Source organism: Salvelinus namaycush, chromosome 20 (genome assembly GCF_016432855.1).
Source record: "Salvelinus namaycush isolate Seneca chromosome 20, SaNama_1.0, whole genome shotgun sequence".
NCBI lineage: Eukaryota > Metazoa > Chordata > Actinopteri > Salmoniformes > Salmonidae > Salvelinus > Salvelinus namaycush.
This window is the reverse complement of record NC_052326.1, coordinates 41,875,897-41,892,869: the sequence shown is the minus strand read 5'-3', so window position 1 is coordinate 41,892,869 and position 16,973 is coordinate 41,875,897. Positions and strand designations below refer to the sequence as shown.

The 16,973-nt window shown below is 39.5% G+C and overlaps 1 protein-coding gene across 1 annotated transcript; it reads right to left on the bottom strand.

Moving 5' to 3' along the window:
- LOC120064831 lies at positions 1-7,074 on the bottom strand. The gene is made up of 5 exons (XM_039015428.1): positions 7,057-7,074; positions 5,681-6,029; positions 1,503-1,607; positions 1,184-1,270; positions 1-412 (listed from the first exon to the last, which is right to left on the bottom strand). Exons 1-5 carry the CDS (start codon positions 7,072-7,074, stop codon positions 252-254), a joined length of 720 nt encoding a protein of 239 aa, XP_038871356.1. The 3' UTR covers positions 1-251.
- Positions 7,075-16,973: the final 9,899 nt, after the last annotated feature.

Sequence of the window (16,973 nt, the reverse complement as noted above, 5' to 3'; positions counted from 1 at the left end):
TAATTATATTTTTTACAGCTTTTATTTATCATCAATACATGATGCACACATCCAATAATCATAACATTAGGCTACCGCAGCAGAATCCATAGCATTGGTGTAATACTAGCACATACCAGAGTAATACTGCTTCAATATAAAGGTTTAATATTTGAAACACCCACTTAATAACAAATCCATAGCCAGAGACGTTAACATTGTGAACAGAATCCTAAATGTTTTCTTTTAGACAGTTGGAACTTCAGGTTGGTTCATCGTTGTAATGAACAAAGAATAGAAAAGTAAGATGATGATAAAACAGTCTTCAGATTCATAAAGTGGAAGGAGATCCCTGTAAGGACACATACAGTAAATACAGCACTGTCTCTGCGTCTGCAGTGTGGGCGCTCTGAATTACTCCAATGGTCCTTTCCTGTGAGGCAGACAAACAGTCAAAGAAAGTCAAATACACAGAGATGAATACAGAGACAAAGACAGTGTCAATTAGAGAAAGTGATCAATCACATGTAATCATATGCATTGTGATCTAAAAGGCCAAACTGATCCTATTCTGAGACACTTTATGAATACAGGCTCAGATCTACTTCTGAGAAAATGAGTAAGTCCCTGAGATTGATACAGCAGCAGGAAGATATATTTCATCGTGTTGTGAGAAAAGGGGAGAGGAGAAGAGGAGGAGAGGAAGATGTCATCACAGATTTGTGAAGTTTACACATGAGAACTTGACAAACTGAAGTCGACACTTTTTGGGTAGTCCTGTAGCATATGCAAAAACAAATTCAGAACAGCAGAGTAACTGTAATAAACATGAATATTTTACTGCCTCCTCCATATACATATATATGCCATACAGAATATATACATTTGGATATTGTTGTGCACTTTATTGCCTTTACTTTGTCAAACATGTGAAATGTTGATTGTGGCTGTTCAGGCCTCTGAGCCTGGGTTCCTAATTTGTTATACATACTTGTAACTTTCACAAAAATATTCCTTTGACAACAATGCACATTTTATGCAAAAGTCCAAGTTAAGCATCCGTATCTCAAGTATGTCTTTGGCCCTGTATGACCAGCATCTTTGATAATTGACTATGCTAATTACAAACAGCACTGGAGCTCATTCCTTGTTGGTTATTCTATATTACTTTATCGGCAGGTAAGAAAGGAGAGAAGAGACTCACTGCTGAAGTAGTACTGTGTGGAGATCAAAGCCACAGCCAGGGCCAGCAGCACTCCAACCAACGGCCAGAGAACCTTGGAGCCACAGCCTGAAACACAACAGAAAACCTGTTAAATAATGTTTAAACTGCTGGGATGTATATCGTGTCAAAGTAACTAGTTACATAACATTGGGGTTACAGACATAGCCCTGGTTCTCCAAAAGAGAGAGTGAGACATCACTAATTGTGATGGGATAATCTGTGTGGATATAGCTTAACACATTCAACTTGTTACAATAAACAACTTATTGGACAGACTTGTTAAACTTATGAATCTTACCTTTTGGGGTTTGATAGTTGCCTTTGGTGCAGCGGCCGTTTGGGATGCTGTTTGGGATGCCTTGGGGCTGGGGTTTTGTGACGGGGAGTAATGTTGGCCGAGTTTCTGGTGGGTCACAAAAATACACAATGTGATGGATATAAGAAACACTGTGAGAGAGACAAAATGCACAAAAGATAATGGAGAGATTTGGACAGATGAAGAAGCTTGGAAATGGATCTGCAACCAATGCAAAAGAATGTTATTGCTTTTCTTTTCTATAACAAGGCTGAATTCCCCAATAACATCCTGACTTCACTAGAAATTAAATTAATTCCAACCAAGCGCTGTGAAGGGATAAGGGTTCGCTTATGGGGACAGCTGTCACGATCGTTATAATAAGTGGACCAAGATGCAGCGTGGTATGGTTCCATCCTCTTTACTATGAAGTGAAACTCAAAGAAAACAATAAATGCAAAACGAACCATGACGCTGCTATAGTGCTCACAGGCAACTATACATAGTCAAGATCCCACAAAGCACAAAGGGGAAATGGCTGCCTAAATATGATCCCCAATCAGAGACAACGATAAACAGCTGCCTCTGATTGGGAACCATACCAGGCCAACATAGAAATATAATTATCTAGATGACCCACCCTAGTCACACCCCAACCTAACCAACATAGAGAATAAAAAGCTCTCTATAGTCAGGGCGTGACAACAGCCGAAGAACCCTTTATTCTAAGAGTGTAGACCAGGGGTGTCAAACTCATTCCACGGAGGGCCTAGTGTCTGCAGGTTTTTGGTTTTTCCTTTCAATAAAGCCCTAGACAACCAGGTGTGGGGAGTTCCTAACTAATTAGTGATGTTAATTCATCAATCAAGTACAAGGGAGGAGCGAAAACCCGCAGACACTCGGCCCCCCGTGGAATGAGTTTGACACCTGTGGTGTAGACCATGGAAAATCAGGAAATTGGTCAGTTCTCAGGCCATTCAAAAGATAATACAGGAGTATAGTGTAAAAGAGTTATAGTTACTGTTGTGTAACTATACTGAACAAAAATATAAACACATTTTTCATGAGCTGAAATAAAAGATCCCAGAAATTTTCCATACGCACAAAAAAGTATTTCTCTCTAATTTTGTGCAGAAATTTGTTAGTGAGCATTTCTCCTTTGCCAAGATAATCCATGCACCTGACAAGTGTGGCATATAAAGAAGCTGATTCAACAGCATGATCATTACCCAGGTGCACCTTGTGCTGGGGACAATAAAAGGCCAAACTAAAATGTGCAGTTTTGTCACACAACACAATGCCACAGATGTCTCAAGTTTTGAGGGAGCGTGCAATTGGCTAGCTGAATGCAGGAATTTTATTTAACCAAGGTGTCACGTTCACTGTCTTCAAACTCCATGTCATAGATGAGCCAAGGCGCAGTGTGCATGTAATTCCACATTTCTTTTAATCGTAGTGAAACCTTCACAAAAAGAACAGGTAAACAGAAACAAACGTGATGCAAACGTGGTGCACACAAACACACACAGAAACTAAAATAATTACCCACAACATTAGGTGAGAAAAAGGCTGCCTAAGTATGATTCCCAATCAGAGAAAACGATAGACAGCTGCCTCTGATTGGGAACCACACGCGGCCAAAAACAAAGAAATAGAAAACATAGAATGCCCACCCAAATCACACCCTGACCTAACAAAATAGAGAAATAGAACGGCTCTCTAAGGTCAGGGCGTGACACAGGGAGTCACATTGAGAATAAAAATCGATTTTACAAGAGAGCCCTGTACACATTACAATAAAAACAGAAGATTAAAACAACATACACATATATGTGTATAAAACAATATAATTCAGCACACAATAAACAAAAATAAACATATTTAATAAAAGCAATCACATTTAACTACATAGAGTAGAGGTCCTCAATAAATAATTTAAACTGCACCAGTACATCTAGCTGCAGTGAACTCTGCATATTGTTCCAGAAAATAGGGGCAAAAAAACTAAATGCAGATTTTCCCAAATCTGTGGAGACTGAAGGGATCTCTAGTGTTATCCATTCCTGTGAACGGGTTTGGTCATTTAGGACTTTTAATGATGTTACATATAGAGGGAGTTTCTGTCAGATTGCTTTGTAAATAAATAAAAGAGAATGCAGCTCTCTTTTTACAGACAGAGAGGTCCATCCTACATTTTATTTCAGACTACAATGTCTGTATAAACTTATTGCGGAATGGTAGACTGCGTGCAAGGATTTTAATATAGAGGTTTCTGCATGCATGTAAAGAAGCATTGTTTGAACAATCTTTCTCCTATTTTTAGTACTAAACAGAAAGATTTATTTTGATATAAAAAAAACAATCTTGGATCTTAGCTTCTTAGTAAGATTTTCAACATGCGTTACGGCGGACAACTTGCGTTACGAATGTCATCCAGAGCTGTTGCCAGATAATTTAATGTTACAACCTCGTTTTAGAGAATTTGACAGTATGTCCAGCCGGCCTCACAACTGCAGCCTACGTGTTGCCATACCAGCCCATACCAGCCCACGACCTCCACATCCGGCTTCTTCACCAGCGGGATTGTCTGAGACCAGTCACCCGGACAGCTGAGGATTAAAAACTGATTGAAACTGATTGAAACTGAGGATTACTGAGGAAATTGAGGATTATTTCTGTAATAAAGCCCTGTAATAAAGCCCTTTTGTGAGGAAAAACTCACTGATTGGCTGCGCCTGTTTCCCCAGTGGGTGGGCCTGGCTCCCAAGTGGGTGGGCCTATGCACTCCCAGGCCCAGCCCAGTCATGTGAAATCTATACATTTGGGCCTCATTTTTTTTCTTCAATTGACTGATTTCCTTATATGAACTGTAACTCAGTAAAATCGTTGCAATTGTTGCATGTTGCATTTATATTTTTATTCAATATAGTTCTAGGCAGGGGCACAACTTTGGTTTTAGAAGTGGGGGGGTCATCATTTTGTATTTTATTTTTTATTTTGCCAGATAGATAAACGCTCCAAACAGTCTACCCGACCGCTCGGAGGCGTCCACATGGTCCTAAAGCACAAATATGCAATTTCCGAATGTGGGGGGGACATGTCCCCCCGTGCCCAGTGAAAGTTGCGTCCCTGGTTCTAGGTCGTAAATTTAGGAACTCTGGATTAATTCAGGAACCTTCTCATCTCTAATCAGCAGGGTTGGGAAGTAACGGATTACTGTGTAACATGTTACATAACCAGAGTTCAGATTACAGATACTTTTGAAAAACTAGATGATTACTTCTAGGATAAAATTCAGAAAGGAGGTTTACGAAAAAAATCTTTGACACCTTTCTGTTTTCTCAATGACATTCAAATCAGCTTTGAAAAAAAGGTCAATTTGTTCCGCCTGAGGGAGTCTGACCACAAGACCAAATGCATTTGACGGATAGCGGGGAAATGTTGTATGCTACATTCCAAGCTCTGTCTTGCGAACTCTATCAGCATCCAAATTGATTATCTATCAGATTATCCAATTTGAATAAATGCTTGGCGGTAAGGACAACAGCAGTGGTGTTGATATCTACATAGCACATTTATGTGAATCACACACTCTCTCATTTATCTATTTTGCCTAGAGCAGGGGTATTCAACTCTTACCCTATGAGATCTGGAGCCTGCTGGTTTTCTGTTCTACATGATAATGAATTTCACCCAGCAGGTGTCCCAAGTCTAAAGCAGAAGAACTGGCTTCGAGGTCCAGAGTTAAGTTTGAGGGGGGTAGAGAATCATTGTACCATCCAAACTGCTGTGAAATATATTTTCCATAACCAAAAATATTGCATTTTCAGCTAGTGTACAAAACTGAAAATAAAACACCCCAAAACGAGCGCACATCGAACAGATCTATATCTATTAGATTTGCTTTCAATGAGAATGACAGATCTATAACTCACATTTCTTTGTGAATTTGGTTGGCCGAAAAAGTGATATATTGCAAAGTAATCTAAAACTAACTGAAAGTAATCAGATTAGTTACTGAGTTAGGTTAATCCAAAAATTACGTTACTGATTGCAATTTTGGACAGGTAACTAGTAACTGCAACAGATTACATTTAGAAAGTAACCTACCCAACCCTGCTATTTAGCCATAAGAAGAATGGGAAGCGTCAGTGCCATGCAGGGGAATGGGTTCCTCTCACCTCCAGGTCTGAGAAGAACTCCTGGCCTCCACAACTTGTTCTCTTTCTGGTTCTGGAGCATACAGGTGTAAAGCCCTGCGTCCTCTGACCTTATGTTAATGAGGCGCAGTGTGAAAGTCATCTTGCTTCCCGTATCACGCTTACTGGCCTGGAACCGGTGTTCGCCCACACTGGCTTCGTGGCTGGTCCGGCCAGCATTGTTGAGGCTGAGAAGGAACTGGATGTCGAGGTTGTTGTGGAGAGTGCGGAACCAGAAGACCTTCTGACAGGCGTGGTTGGAACACTCACAGGTGAGGACCTCTGTGTCGTTGATCCCGGGGTAGCGGACGAAGTCGGACTCTGAACGTGTCTGGTGGGACACCGGGATAGGAGAAGTGAATGGAGGTTTAGTTTGGCTAAACAAACTGCCACCACATCAAAGGAGACATACAGTATATAAACAATACTGTTGGAATGAGGTCCTGTTGCCATTTTTGCGTGCTGGACAGAGATCAAAATAATAAGGAGACATGATGGATGTCCGTAACACGTACGCTGTCCTACAATATTTTCACCTGACAAAGATCCGTATAAGATTGAAACATTGTCTGCTTGTGCGTCAATATAATTGAATTATTGTGCTTTCACCAGTGTTGTGGACACCTGTTTATTAAATCAGGTAAATTATACATGAAATACTGTACATCAAGCGAGATAGAAAGACAGAAAGAAACCAGAAGGTTTGAAACTGCTCAATGTAAAATGAAAAAAAAAAACGAACCTGAACAGACACAAACCAATACTATCATCAAACCAGTCGTTTTGCAAGAGTGGAAATGTTAAATAACAGCACCTTGGAACCATGAAGAAACACAAATAAAAGGTTAGTGGAGAGACTTATCTATAAAGGTGACATTATGAAGCAAACATTGTGCGAGACACTGCTGAAATGTTTCACTTGGCTTCTTTATATGTAACGCGTCACAGAAATATGTATAAATATCTTAACTGCAGAGCTCTCGATGGATTTAAGAATAGCTCTTGGTCGTCTTTGAATTTCCGTCATGTCTTGGAGACAATATTGAGTGTCTGTGCATTTTGATCCAGCATACTGTTTTTTATTTACTGTTATTTAATCATCGCAGACTAAAACATCATATCACTTAAATATTTGAAATAACTTTATATAAAGAAACTTAAAGAAAACACAGGGGCCTCTTCAACACTCCATTAAGCAAATAACAAATAACACACACACTTAACATTCTGACTTGCACTAGTTGTCAAGGTGGGTCTAACGCTGTTTCTGAGGCCTCAACAGAGAAGAACTTGTTAACAGTGGGTAGACAGAATATTGCGGTCCTACCTGTTGTCCACAAACACACCATTGTTCATACCAGTCCCAATGGGGTCATCTTGAGTGGTTGTGGACTTGTGGTGGATGTCTCGAGTGTTAGCTGAGGGACGGCAAAAGCTCTTTCTTTTCCCTTCATGCATCTGCCAGAGAACATGGGAGGAACTGAAGTAACATGGCCAAGTGACAACACACAGCCACACACCAGGCCTATCACACACACACACACACACACACACACACACACACACACACACACACACACACACACACACACACACACACACACACACACACACACACACACACACACACACACACACACACACACAATTGCAATAAAGATATTACGTCAGAAGATTTCCCCAAATAATAAATGATCTTTATGTCCTCTTGTTGATTGTTTGGAAGGTTTAGTCTGTATTTGCCACTTATTAAGAGATCACTGATTCATACAATATTAACACATAAAATAAAACATAAAATAAATACATTTTACGGTAACTTTTTACTCCTAACTTAAAACCTGTATTGCGGTATGTCTAACTATTCTTCTATATTCCTCTATTCCTCTTTAACCAAATCTCTACTCTTGATGTAAATGGAATGCTGTAGAAGTGTTCAGACACTTTTTTTACATTTCACTTGGTTTTGAGAAACTTACTCCACCAGCGATAGCCCTCATCAGGAATATAGCCTAGTGCTATTGCTTTGCAATATACTGGATGCTACACAAATATGTATCTATTCTGAATAAGGTAAAACTCATGGACCAACAGAAAGTGAACAATTTCATAATATCAACAATGACTTTATGTCTCAACCAACCCCTGGACTTCTAGAACCATCGGCATAGAAATTTCAGTCAAGGTCGAAAGTATTTAGAGTCCGTATAAATAGCACTTGTCAACACTATTTTAGTACTATATTGTATTGTTTTATACCAACACATTTAAAATGAAGGCCTCATTTTGTCTGGTGTGACTAGTTTGCACAATTGCCAAGTGTGGATCACCTCTCCTAACCCGAACCGCTCTGCCCAGGTGTGTGACCTAGACCAGCTGCAGCAGCACTGAGTACTGGAGCACAGCTGCAGATCCAGCTACCTTAACTCCAGTTCATGTCAAAGCAATACACAGCCAACCAACAATGATTCTTAAATGAGTACATCTGTCATTGCTAAAACTGATAAATACCTGTATAAATATATCTGAGAAAATCTACATTAATTGACTCTGTCAAGTAAATTCTACTAAGCCTTAACAATTTCAACAGAGCATGAACTTTACCGTAAGATGTAGTGAAGCAGCTTTTTAGGTCACTGTTCCTACAATAAAGTGATATGTAGCCTATATTTGATATAAAATGAATGAGCAATATTTCTGTTTGATAGCAAATACAGTAGCTCACATTTACGTTTTCACAACATGTCTTTATACTGTGGCGTACAGCAGGTCAGCCACCAGGGGGAGACTCGTTGAGGACTGGTAACAGATGGAATATACATCACGAGGCGATGGCTCTATCAGCTGGACGTGCCAGGTCTCGACGGGCTCTCCAGCCAGGACTAATTGGGGCTGATTGGGAGCTGGTGAGTAATCAAGGGCGGATTGCTCATCAACTGTGCAAAGCCCATAAAGCTGCCAGAAGGGCAGCACACAGGAGGAGTGGGGGAAGAAAGGACTCCCGTGTTATTGTTGACGGTTGCAGAGGTAACAAGCGGGAGTTCAGTTTTGTGCCCGACAGGATACAGCCAGACCCGGAATCCCAGAAGACGGCATCCCGGAGAGGGTCTCATAGGGGAGACCTATCATATCATTTTCTTTTTTATCTATTATTTAAATAAACACCCTTGAAACTGAGCTAATCCTTCTCTGTCCATGTCTGATATGGGTAAACGTCTTGACCAAACCCCCTGGTCTGCCACAATACCCTCTTTATGCCTATGTTTATATGGGCAACCTTTAATATATTTACTACACACACTATCTAGGGAATTCAATTCAATAGAACGATTGCCATTTTTTTTTGATTTTCTATTTTAATTTCCAAATTTCCATTCACTAAGAACATTACCCAGATACACTGTAAAGTGCCTTCAGAAAGTATTCACACCCCTTGACTTTTTCCACATTTTGTTGTGTTACAGCCTGAATTGGAAATGGATTACATTTAGATTTTTATGGTCACTGGCCTACACACAATACCCCATAAGTGGAATGATGTTTTTAGAAATTATTACAAATTAATAAAAAATTAATTAACTGAAATGTCTTGAGTCAACAAGTATTCAACCCCTTTGTTATGGCAAGCCTAAATAATAAAAATGTGCTTAACAAGTCACATAAGTTGCATGGACTCACTCTGTGCTCAAAAATAGTGTTTAACATAATTTTTGAATGACTACCTCAACTCTGAGGTTTTCCAATGCCCCTCAATGAAGGGCAATTATTGGTAGATGGGAATAAAAAAAGCAGACATTGAATATCCCTATAAACATGGTGACATTATTAATTACACTTTGGATGGTGTATAAATACATCCAGTCATTACAAATATACAGGATGGAAACCACTCAGGGATTTCACCATGAGGTCAATGGTGACTTTAAATCAATGACAGAGCTTAATGGCGGTGATAAGAGAAAACTGAGGATGGATCAACAACATTGTCGTTACTCCACAATACTACCCTAAATGACAGAATGAAAAAAAGGAAGCCTGTACAGAATAAAACATATTCAACAACATTGCAATAAGGCACTAAAGTAAAACAGCTAAAATTGTGTCAAAGAAATTAACTTTATGTTCTGAATACAAAGCGTTATGTTTCAACACAACACATGACTGAGTACCATTCTTCATATTTTCAAGCATGCTGGTGGCTGCATCATGTTATGGGTATGCTTGTTACCAGCAAGGACTAGGGAGTTTTTTAAAATAAAAATAAATGGAATAGAGCTATGCACAGGCAAAATCCTAGAGGAAATCCTGGTTCAGTCTGCTTTCCAACAGACGCTGGAATACAAATTCACCTTTCAAAAATAACCTAAAACAAGGCCAAATATACAATTACCAAGACGACATCGAATGTTCCTGAGAGGCCTAGTTACAGTTTTGACTTAAATCAGCTTGAAAATCTATGGCAAGACTTGAAAATGGCTGTAATGTTCAAATATTGTACAATCTAGGTGTGCAAAGCTCTTACAGATTTACCCAGAAAGACTCACAGCTGTAATCGCTGCCAAAGGTGATTCAAACATGTAGTGACTCATGGGTGTGAATACTTATGTAAATTATGTTTCATTTTCAATAAATTTGCAAAAATGTCTAAAAACATGTTTTCACTTTGTCCTTATTGGGTATTGTGTGTAGATGGGCAAATTCTAATTTTTTTAATCCATTTGAAATTCTGGCTGTAACACAACAAACTGTGGAATAAGTCAAGGGGTATGAATACTTTCTTAAGGCACTGAACATAGCAGGATGGTGAAGATATACATTTGGGGTCATTTAAAAGTGAACCTGTTCTACAGGGCAGTAAGAAATAAGTGCTTAAAAGTGTATGTAACTGCAACGTTGGGGCATATTTTAGAAATGCATTTCATTACATAGGTTGTTGTTATATAATTGCTATTGAACGTGGCGTTTGGCGTCAACTTGCGAGATAGTTTCTTACATTAACAATGTTTCTTGCTGCAGCTAAGCCAAGGCATTCTGAAAAAGTAACTTGTTAGTGCCCAGAACTGTATGGCTTTAGAGCTTGGTTCTTTGGAGTATGTGTGGGCTGAGGGGTATATGGGAGAAACATGATCTAGGTGGGGGTCGTACAGGGGGAGGATGTGGGCACAGCACAGCTCTACGGGGGTTGAGGGTTTGAGAGAGAGGGAACCAAACCACATGATTCTTTGAAAACAGGAGATCTCAGAACATCTCTCTACACGCCTCAGAACAGTCAAGCCTTTGTTGGGCTCTCGAGTCGCAAAGCTGAAATGCTGAAAATCTGAAATACTCATCTCATATGTATACACTGTATTCTATGCTACCTATTGCATCTTAGCCTATGCCGCTCTGACATTGCTCACCCATATAGTTATATATTCTTATTCCATTCCTTTACTTAGATTTGTGTGTATTAGGTATTTGTTGTGGAATTGTTTGATATTACTTGTTAGATATTGCTGCACTGTCTGAACTAGAAGCACAAGCATTTCACTACACTCGCAATAACATCTGCTAACCATGTGTATGTGACCAATAAAATTAGCTTTGATTTAATTTGAGAAATATTTAATCTCATGTCTTTTCAGCTACACACACTATACAAGACCTAAGAATGTTAATGTCTGTTTTGTACAGGAGACCTGAGAATGTTCATGTCTGTTCAGCTACACACAGTACACAAGACCTAAGAATGTTAATGTCTGTTTTGTACAGGAGACCTAGGAATGTTCATGTCTGTTCAGCTACACACAATACAGGAGACCTGAGCATGTTCATGTCTTTTCAGCTACACACAATACAGGAGACCTGAGAATGTTCATGTCTTTTCAGCTACACACAATACAGGAGACCTGAGAATGTTCATGTCTTTTCAGCTACACACAATACAGGAGACCTGAGAATGTTCATGTCTGTTCAGGTACACACAGTACAGGAGACCTAAGAATGTTCATGTCTGTTCAGGTACACACAGTACAGGAGACCTAAGAATGTTCATGTCTGTTCAGGTACACACAGTACAGGAGACCTGAGAATGTTCATGTCTTTTCAGCTACACACAATACAGGAGACCTGAGAATGTTCATGTCTGTTCAGCTACACACAATACAGGAGACCTGAGAATGTTCATGTCTGTTCAGGTACACACAGTACACGAGACCTAAGAATGTTCATGTCTGTTCAGGTACACACAGTACAGGAGACCTAAGAATGTTCATGTTTTATTTCCATCTGTATGATTTGTATTGTTGTTTGCAAAACAATTCTGAATTAAATGTTGAATTCAGTGTGTTAACTTGATAACAATGATCCAATAGATATTGATCAAATATACACCAGATGTAACTGCTGTATATGAACTGTCATTCATTCTACAATAAACCGTAGTATGCCAAGTGTCCTCATTTTTACCTCCTGCACCTGTTTGACCCGACACAAATGCAAGCTCACACACATGCACGCACAGATACGTTTTCTGCAGACGTCGCTCTCTCTCTCTAGAGTCTAGACACTCAAAATTAGATCCATGTAGATAGAGGTATCAGGCCTCCTCTATATTTAACCAGATTCACTAGTTGTATTACATCCTTCTACTGGTTTTTATTACACTGAGATTAACAGTCCTACAGTATTGTAGCTACGGTAACTACCGGTAATAGTACCCTAATTGTAGCCCTGATTCCTGAGAAGGATCTGATGTTTTTTTAGCCAACATAACAGATATACATTGTAATTTACAAACTAGAATAGGACTTTTCGTGAAGACAACATGCGTGTGCTTGCTCTTCTTGAAGTATTTTTCATGGTAGTGAGAGGCCCTGAGATTAGAGAGTTGGATTGACCAGCTGCTGCCCCCCTATGGTACATCTTGGCCATAGCACAGCAAAGAGGTGAGCTCTCCTTTCCAAACCTGCCTTACCATTACATTTATGGTCTTGCTACATGGGTGAGAGAGATTTTCAGTCAAAAAAAAGTAAGAGGTAAAATTACAGAACAAAACAAAGTATGTATGTCTATATAGGTATGTGTATGTATATGTATATATGTGTATATGTATGCATGCATGTATGGATATATATATATTTACCCCAAAAATATGGGGGATTGGAAATGATGCAGACAATTACATTGATGGAAGCAACATTCTTTCCGCAATATTAAGCTGATCCACCCCTTAAAAAAATTAATAAATATATATATATAATTTTTTTTTTTTAATAATAATTACAGAACAATGTTGGGTGTAATTGCAGGGTATTCTTTGAGAGTTGAAATCAGATAGTTTTTAATAAAAACGTAATTTTATGTGACGTCGGAGATCCAGTCCGCCCACATTAGTTGCTGGTCAACTCCATCATGGAGTTGAGTTTGATTGGTAAATACTGGCTAAGAGTGGCCCACAGAAAAAGCACTGATGGGAGTGTAAAACCAATAGATAAGGATTAAAAAGAGTTTATCTTAGCCCAGCAGCCCATTATGTCAACAGAAGAGTAGGGAGAACATGTACAGTGCATTCAGAAAGTATTCAGACCCCTTCCCTTTATCCACATGTTGTTACATTACAGCCTTATTTTAAAATGGATTCAATAAAAAAAAATCCTCAACAATCTACACAAAATACCCCATAATGACAAAGTGAAAACAGGTTTTTAGACATTTTTGCAAATGTATTCAAAATAAAACACAGAAATACCTTATTTACATAAGTATTCAGACCCTTTGCTATGAGACTCGAAATTGAGCTCAGGTGCATCCTGTTTCCATGAATCTCCCTTTAGATGTTTCTACAACTTGATTGGAGTCCATCTGTGGTAAATTCAATTGATTGGACATGATTTGGAAGGCACACACCTGTCTATATAAGGTCCCACAGTTGACAGTAAATGTCAGAGCAAAAACCAAGCCATGAGGTCAAAGGAATTGTCCGTAGAGCTCCGAGACAGGGTTGTTTCGAAGGCACGGATCCAGGGAAGGGTACCAAGAACACAGTGGCCTCCATCATTCATAAATGGAAGAAGTTTGGAACCACCAAGAGCTGGCCGAACGGCCTAACTGAGCAATCAGGGGAGAAGGGCTTTGGTCAGGGAGTAGACCAAGAACCCGATGGTCACTCTGACAAAGCTCCAGAATTCCTCTGTGGAAATGGGAGAACCTTCCAGAAGGAAAGCACCATCAATCAGGCCTTTATGGTAGAGTGGAGAATTGTGATTGTGAAAGAAGTAAGGATCGTTGTCAATGTAAAAATGCAAAAAACTATTCAGTTCTCTCAATAAGATTTAGTACAGACAAGGCCTTACACAAAATGTAGAAATAGTAGCCTACTTTGACAACAATTCAGTGAATGCAACACGTATTAGATAGAGACAGATAAAGAGAGAAGATACAAAACACAACAACTGTTCAGAGACAATACAAAATTTGTAGGACAAATCCATATTTCACACTTTAGTGTTTCCATTTAGCCTAAAACATGTCATGTTAAGCACGGCCCCATCCTGCAAAGTGGCACAGAACACGTACAGTACCAGTCAAAAGTTTGGACACACCTATTCATTTAAGGTTTTTTCTTTATTTTTACTATTTTCTACATTGTAGAATAATAGTGAAGGCATCAAAACTATTAAATAACACATATGGAATAATTTGCTTTGATGACAGCTTTGCACACTCTTGGCATTCTCTCAACCAGCTTCACCTGGAATGCTTTTCCAACACTCTTGAAGGAGTTCCCACATATGCTGAGCACTTGTTGGCTGCTTTTCCTTCACTCTGCGGTCCAACTCATCCCAAAACATCTCAATTGGGTTGAGGTTGGGTGATTGTGGAGGCCAGGTCATTTGATGCAGCACTCCATCACTCTCCTTCTTGGTCAAATAGCCCTTACACAGCAAAGCACCCTCACACCATCACACCTCCTCCTCCATGCTTCACGGTGGGAGCCACACATGCGGAGATCATCCGTTCACCTGCTCTGCGTCTCACAAACACACAGTTGGAACCAAAAATCTCAAATTTGGACCTCTGAACAGTTGATGTTGAGATGTGTCTGTTACTTGAATTCTGTGAAGCATATATTTGGGCTGCAATTTCTGAGACTGGTAACTCTACTGAACTTATCCTCTGCAGCAGAGGTAACTGTGGGTCTTCCTTTCCTGTTGCCGGTCCTCATGAGATCAAGTTTCATCATAGTGCTTGATGGTTTTTGCAACTGCAATGGAAGAAACTTTAAAAGTTCTTGCCATTTTCTTGATTGACTATTCATGTTTTAAAGTTATGATGGACTGTAATTTCTCTTTGCTTATTTGAGCTGTTCTTGCCATAATATGGACTTGGTCTTTTACCAAATAGGGCTATCTTCCGTATACCACCCCTACCATGTCACAACACAACTGATTGTCTCAAACGCACTAAGAAGGAAAGAAATTCCACAAATTAACTGTTAACAAGGCACACCTGTTAATTTAAATGCATTCCAGGTGACTACCCCATGAAGCTGGTTGAGCGAATGCCAAGAGTGTGCAAAGCTGTCATCAAGGCAACGAGTGGCTACATTGAAGAATCTGAAATATAAAATATATTTTGATTTGTTGAACACTTTTTTGGTTACTACAGTACATTATTCCATATGTGTTATTTCAAAGTTTTGATGTCTTTACGATTATTCTACAATGTAGAAAATAGTAAAAATAAAGAAAAACCCTTGAATGAGTAGGTATTCTAAAACGTTTGAACGGTAGTGTGGGGTCACTTAGAAATGTCCTTGTTTTCCATGAAAACATACATGAAATTAGTTGCAAAATGAATATTAAATATAGTCAAGATGTTGACAAGGTTATAAATAATGATTTTATTATTGAAATAATAATTGTGTCCTTCAAACTTTGATTTCGTCAAAGAATCCTCCATTTGCAGCATTGCAGCCCTGCAGACCTCTAGTTGTCAATTTGTTGATGTAATCTGAAGAGATTTCACCCCATGCTTCCTGAAGCACCTCCCACAAGTTGGATTGGCTTGATGGGCACTTCTTACGTACCATACGGTGAAGCTGCTCCCACAACAGCTGGGGGTTGAGATCCGGTGACTGTGCTGGCCACTCCACTATAGACAGAATACCAGCTGACTGCTTCTTCCCTAAATAGTTATTGCATAGTTTGGAGCTGTGCTTTGGGTCATTGTCCTGTTGTAGGAGGAAATTGGCTCCAATTAAGTGCCGTCCACAGGGTATGGCAAAGCGTTGCAAAATGGAGTGATAGCCTTCCTTCTTCAAGATCCCTTTTACACTGTACAAAAGTCCCACTTTACCACCACCAAAGCACCCCCAGACCATCACATTGCCCCCACCACGCTTGACAGATGGCGTCAAGCACTCCTCCAGCATATTTTTAGTTTTTCTGAATCTCACGAATGTTCTTCTTTGTGATCCGAACACCTCAGATTTGTCTGTCCATAACACTATTATCCAATCTTCCTCTGTCCAATGTCTGTGTTCTTTTTCCCAACTTAATCTTTTATTTTTATTGGCCAGTCTGAGATATGGCTTTTTCTTTGCAACTCTGCCTAAAAGGCCAGCATCCCGGAGTCGCCTCTTCACTGTTGACGTTGAATCTGGTGTTTTGCGGGCACTATTTAATGAAGCTGCCAGTTGAGGACTTGTGAGGTGTCTGTTTCTCAAACTAGACACTCTAATGTTCTTGTCCTCTTGCTCAGTTGTGCACCAGGGTCTCCTACTGCTCTTTCTATTCTGGTTAGAGCCAGTTTGCACTGTTCTCTGTGAAGGGAGTAGTACACAGCATTGTACGAGATCTTCAGTTTCTTGGCAATTTCTCGCATTGAATAGAACTCATTTTTCAGAACAATAATAGACTGACGAGTTTCTGAAGAAAGGTCTTTGTTTCTGGACATTTTGAGCCTGTAATCGAACCCACAAATGCTGATGCTCCAGATACTCAACCAGTCTAAAGAAGGCCAGTTTTTTTGTTTTTTTAAAAACTTCTTCAGGATTGGTGGGTCCCCTGCGGGACGGTTGAGCTAACGTAAGAAAGAAAATCTGCCGTTTCCAGCGACAGTAGTCATTTACAACATTAACAATGTCTCCACTGTATTTCTGATTAATTTGAAGTTATTTTAATGGACAAAAAAATTGCTTTTCTTTCAACAACAAGGACATTTCTAAGTGACCCCAAACTTTTGAACAGTAGTGTATACAGTTGAGGTCAGAAGTTTACATACACCTTAGCCA

Excerpts from the sequence above, each read along its gene's own strand:
- LOC120064831 (XM_039015428.1), bottom strand. Across the intron at positions 1,271-1,502 it reads CAACTATCAAACCCCAAAAG|GCTGTGGCTCCAAGGTTCTC; the intron begins GTAAGATTCATA and ends GTTGTGTTTCAG. Across the intron at positions 413-1,183 it reads CACACAGTACTACTTCAGCA|GAAAGGACCATTGGAGTAAT; the intron begins GTGAGTCTCTTC and ends TCTGCCTCACAG.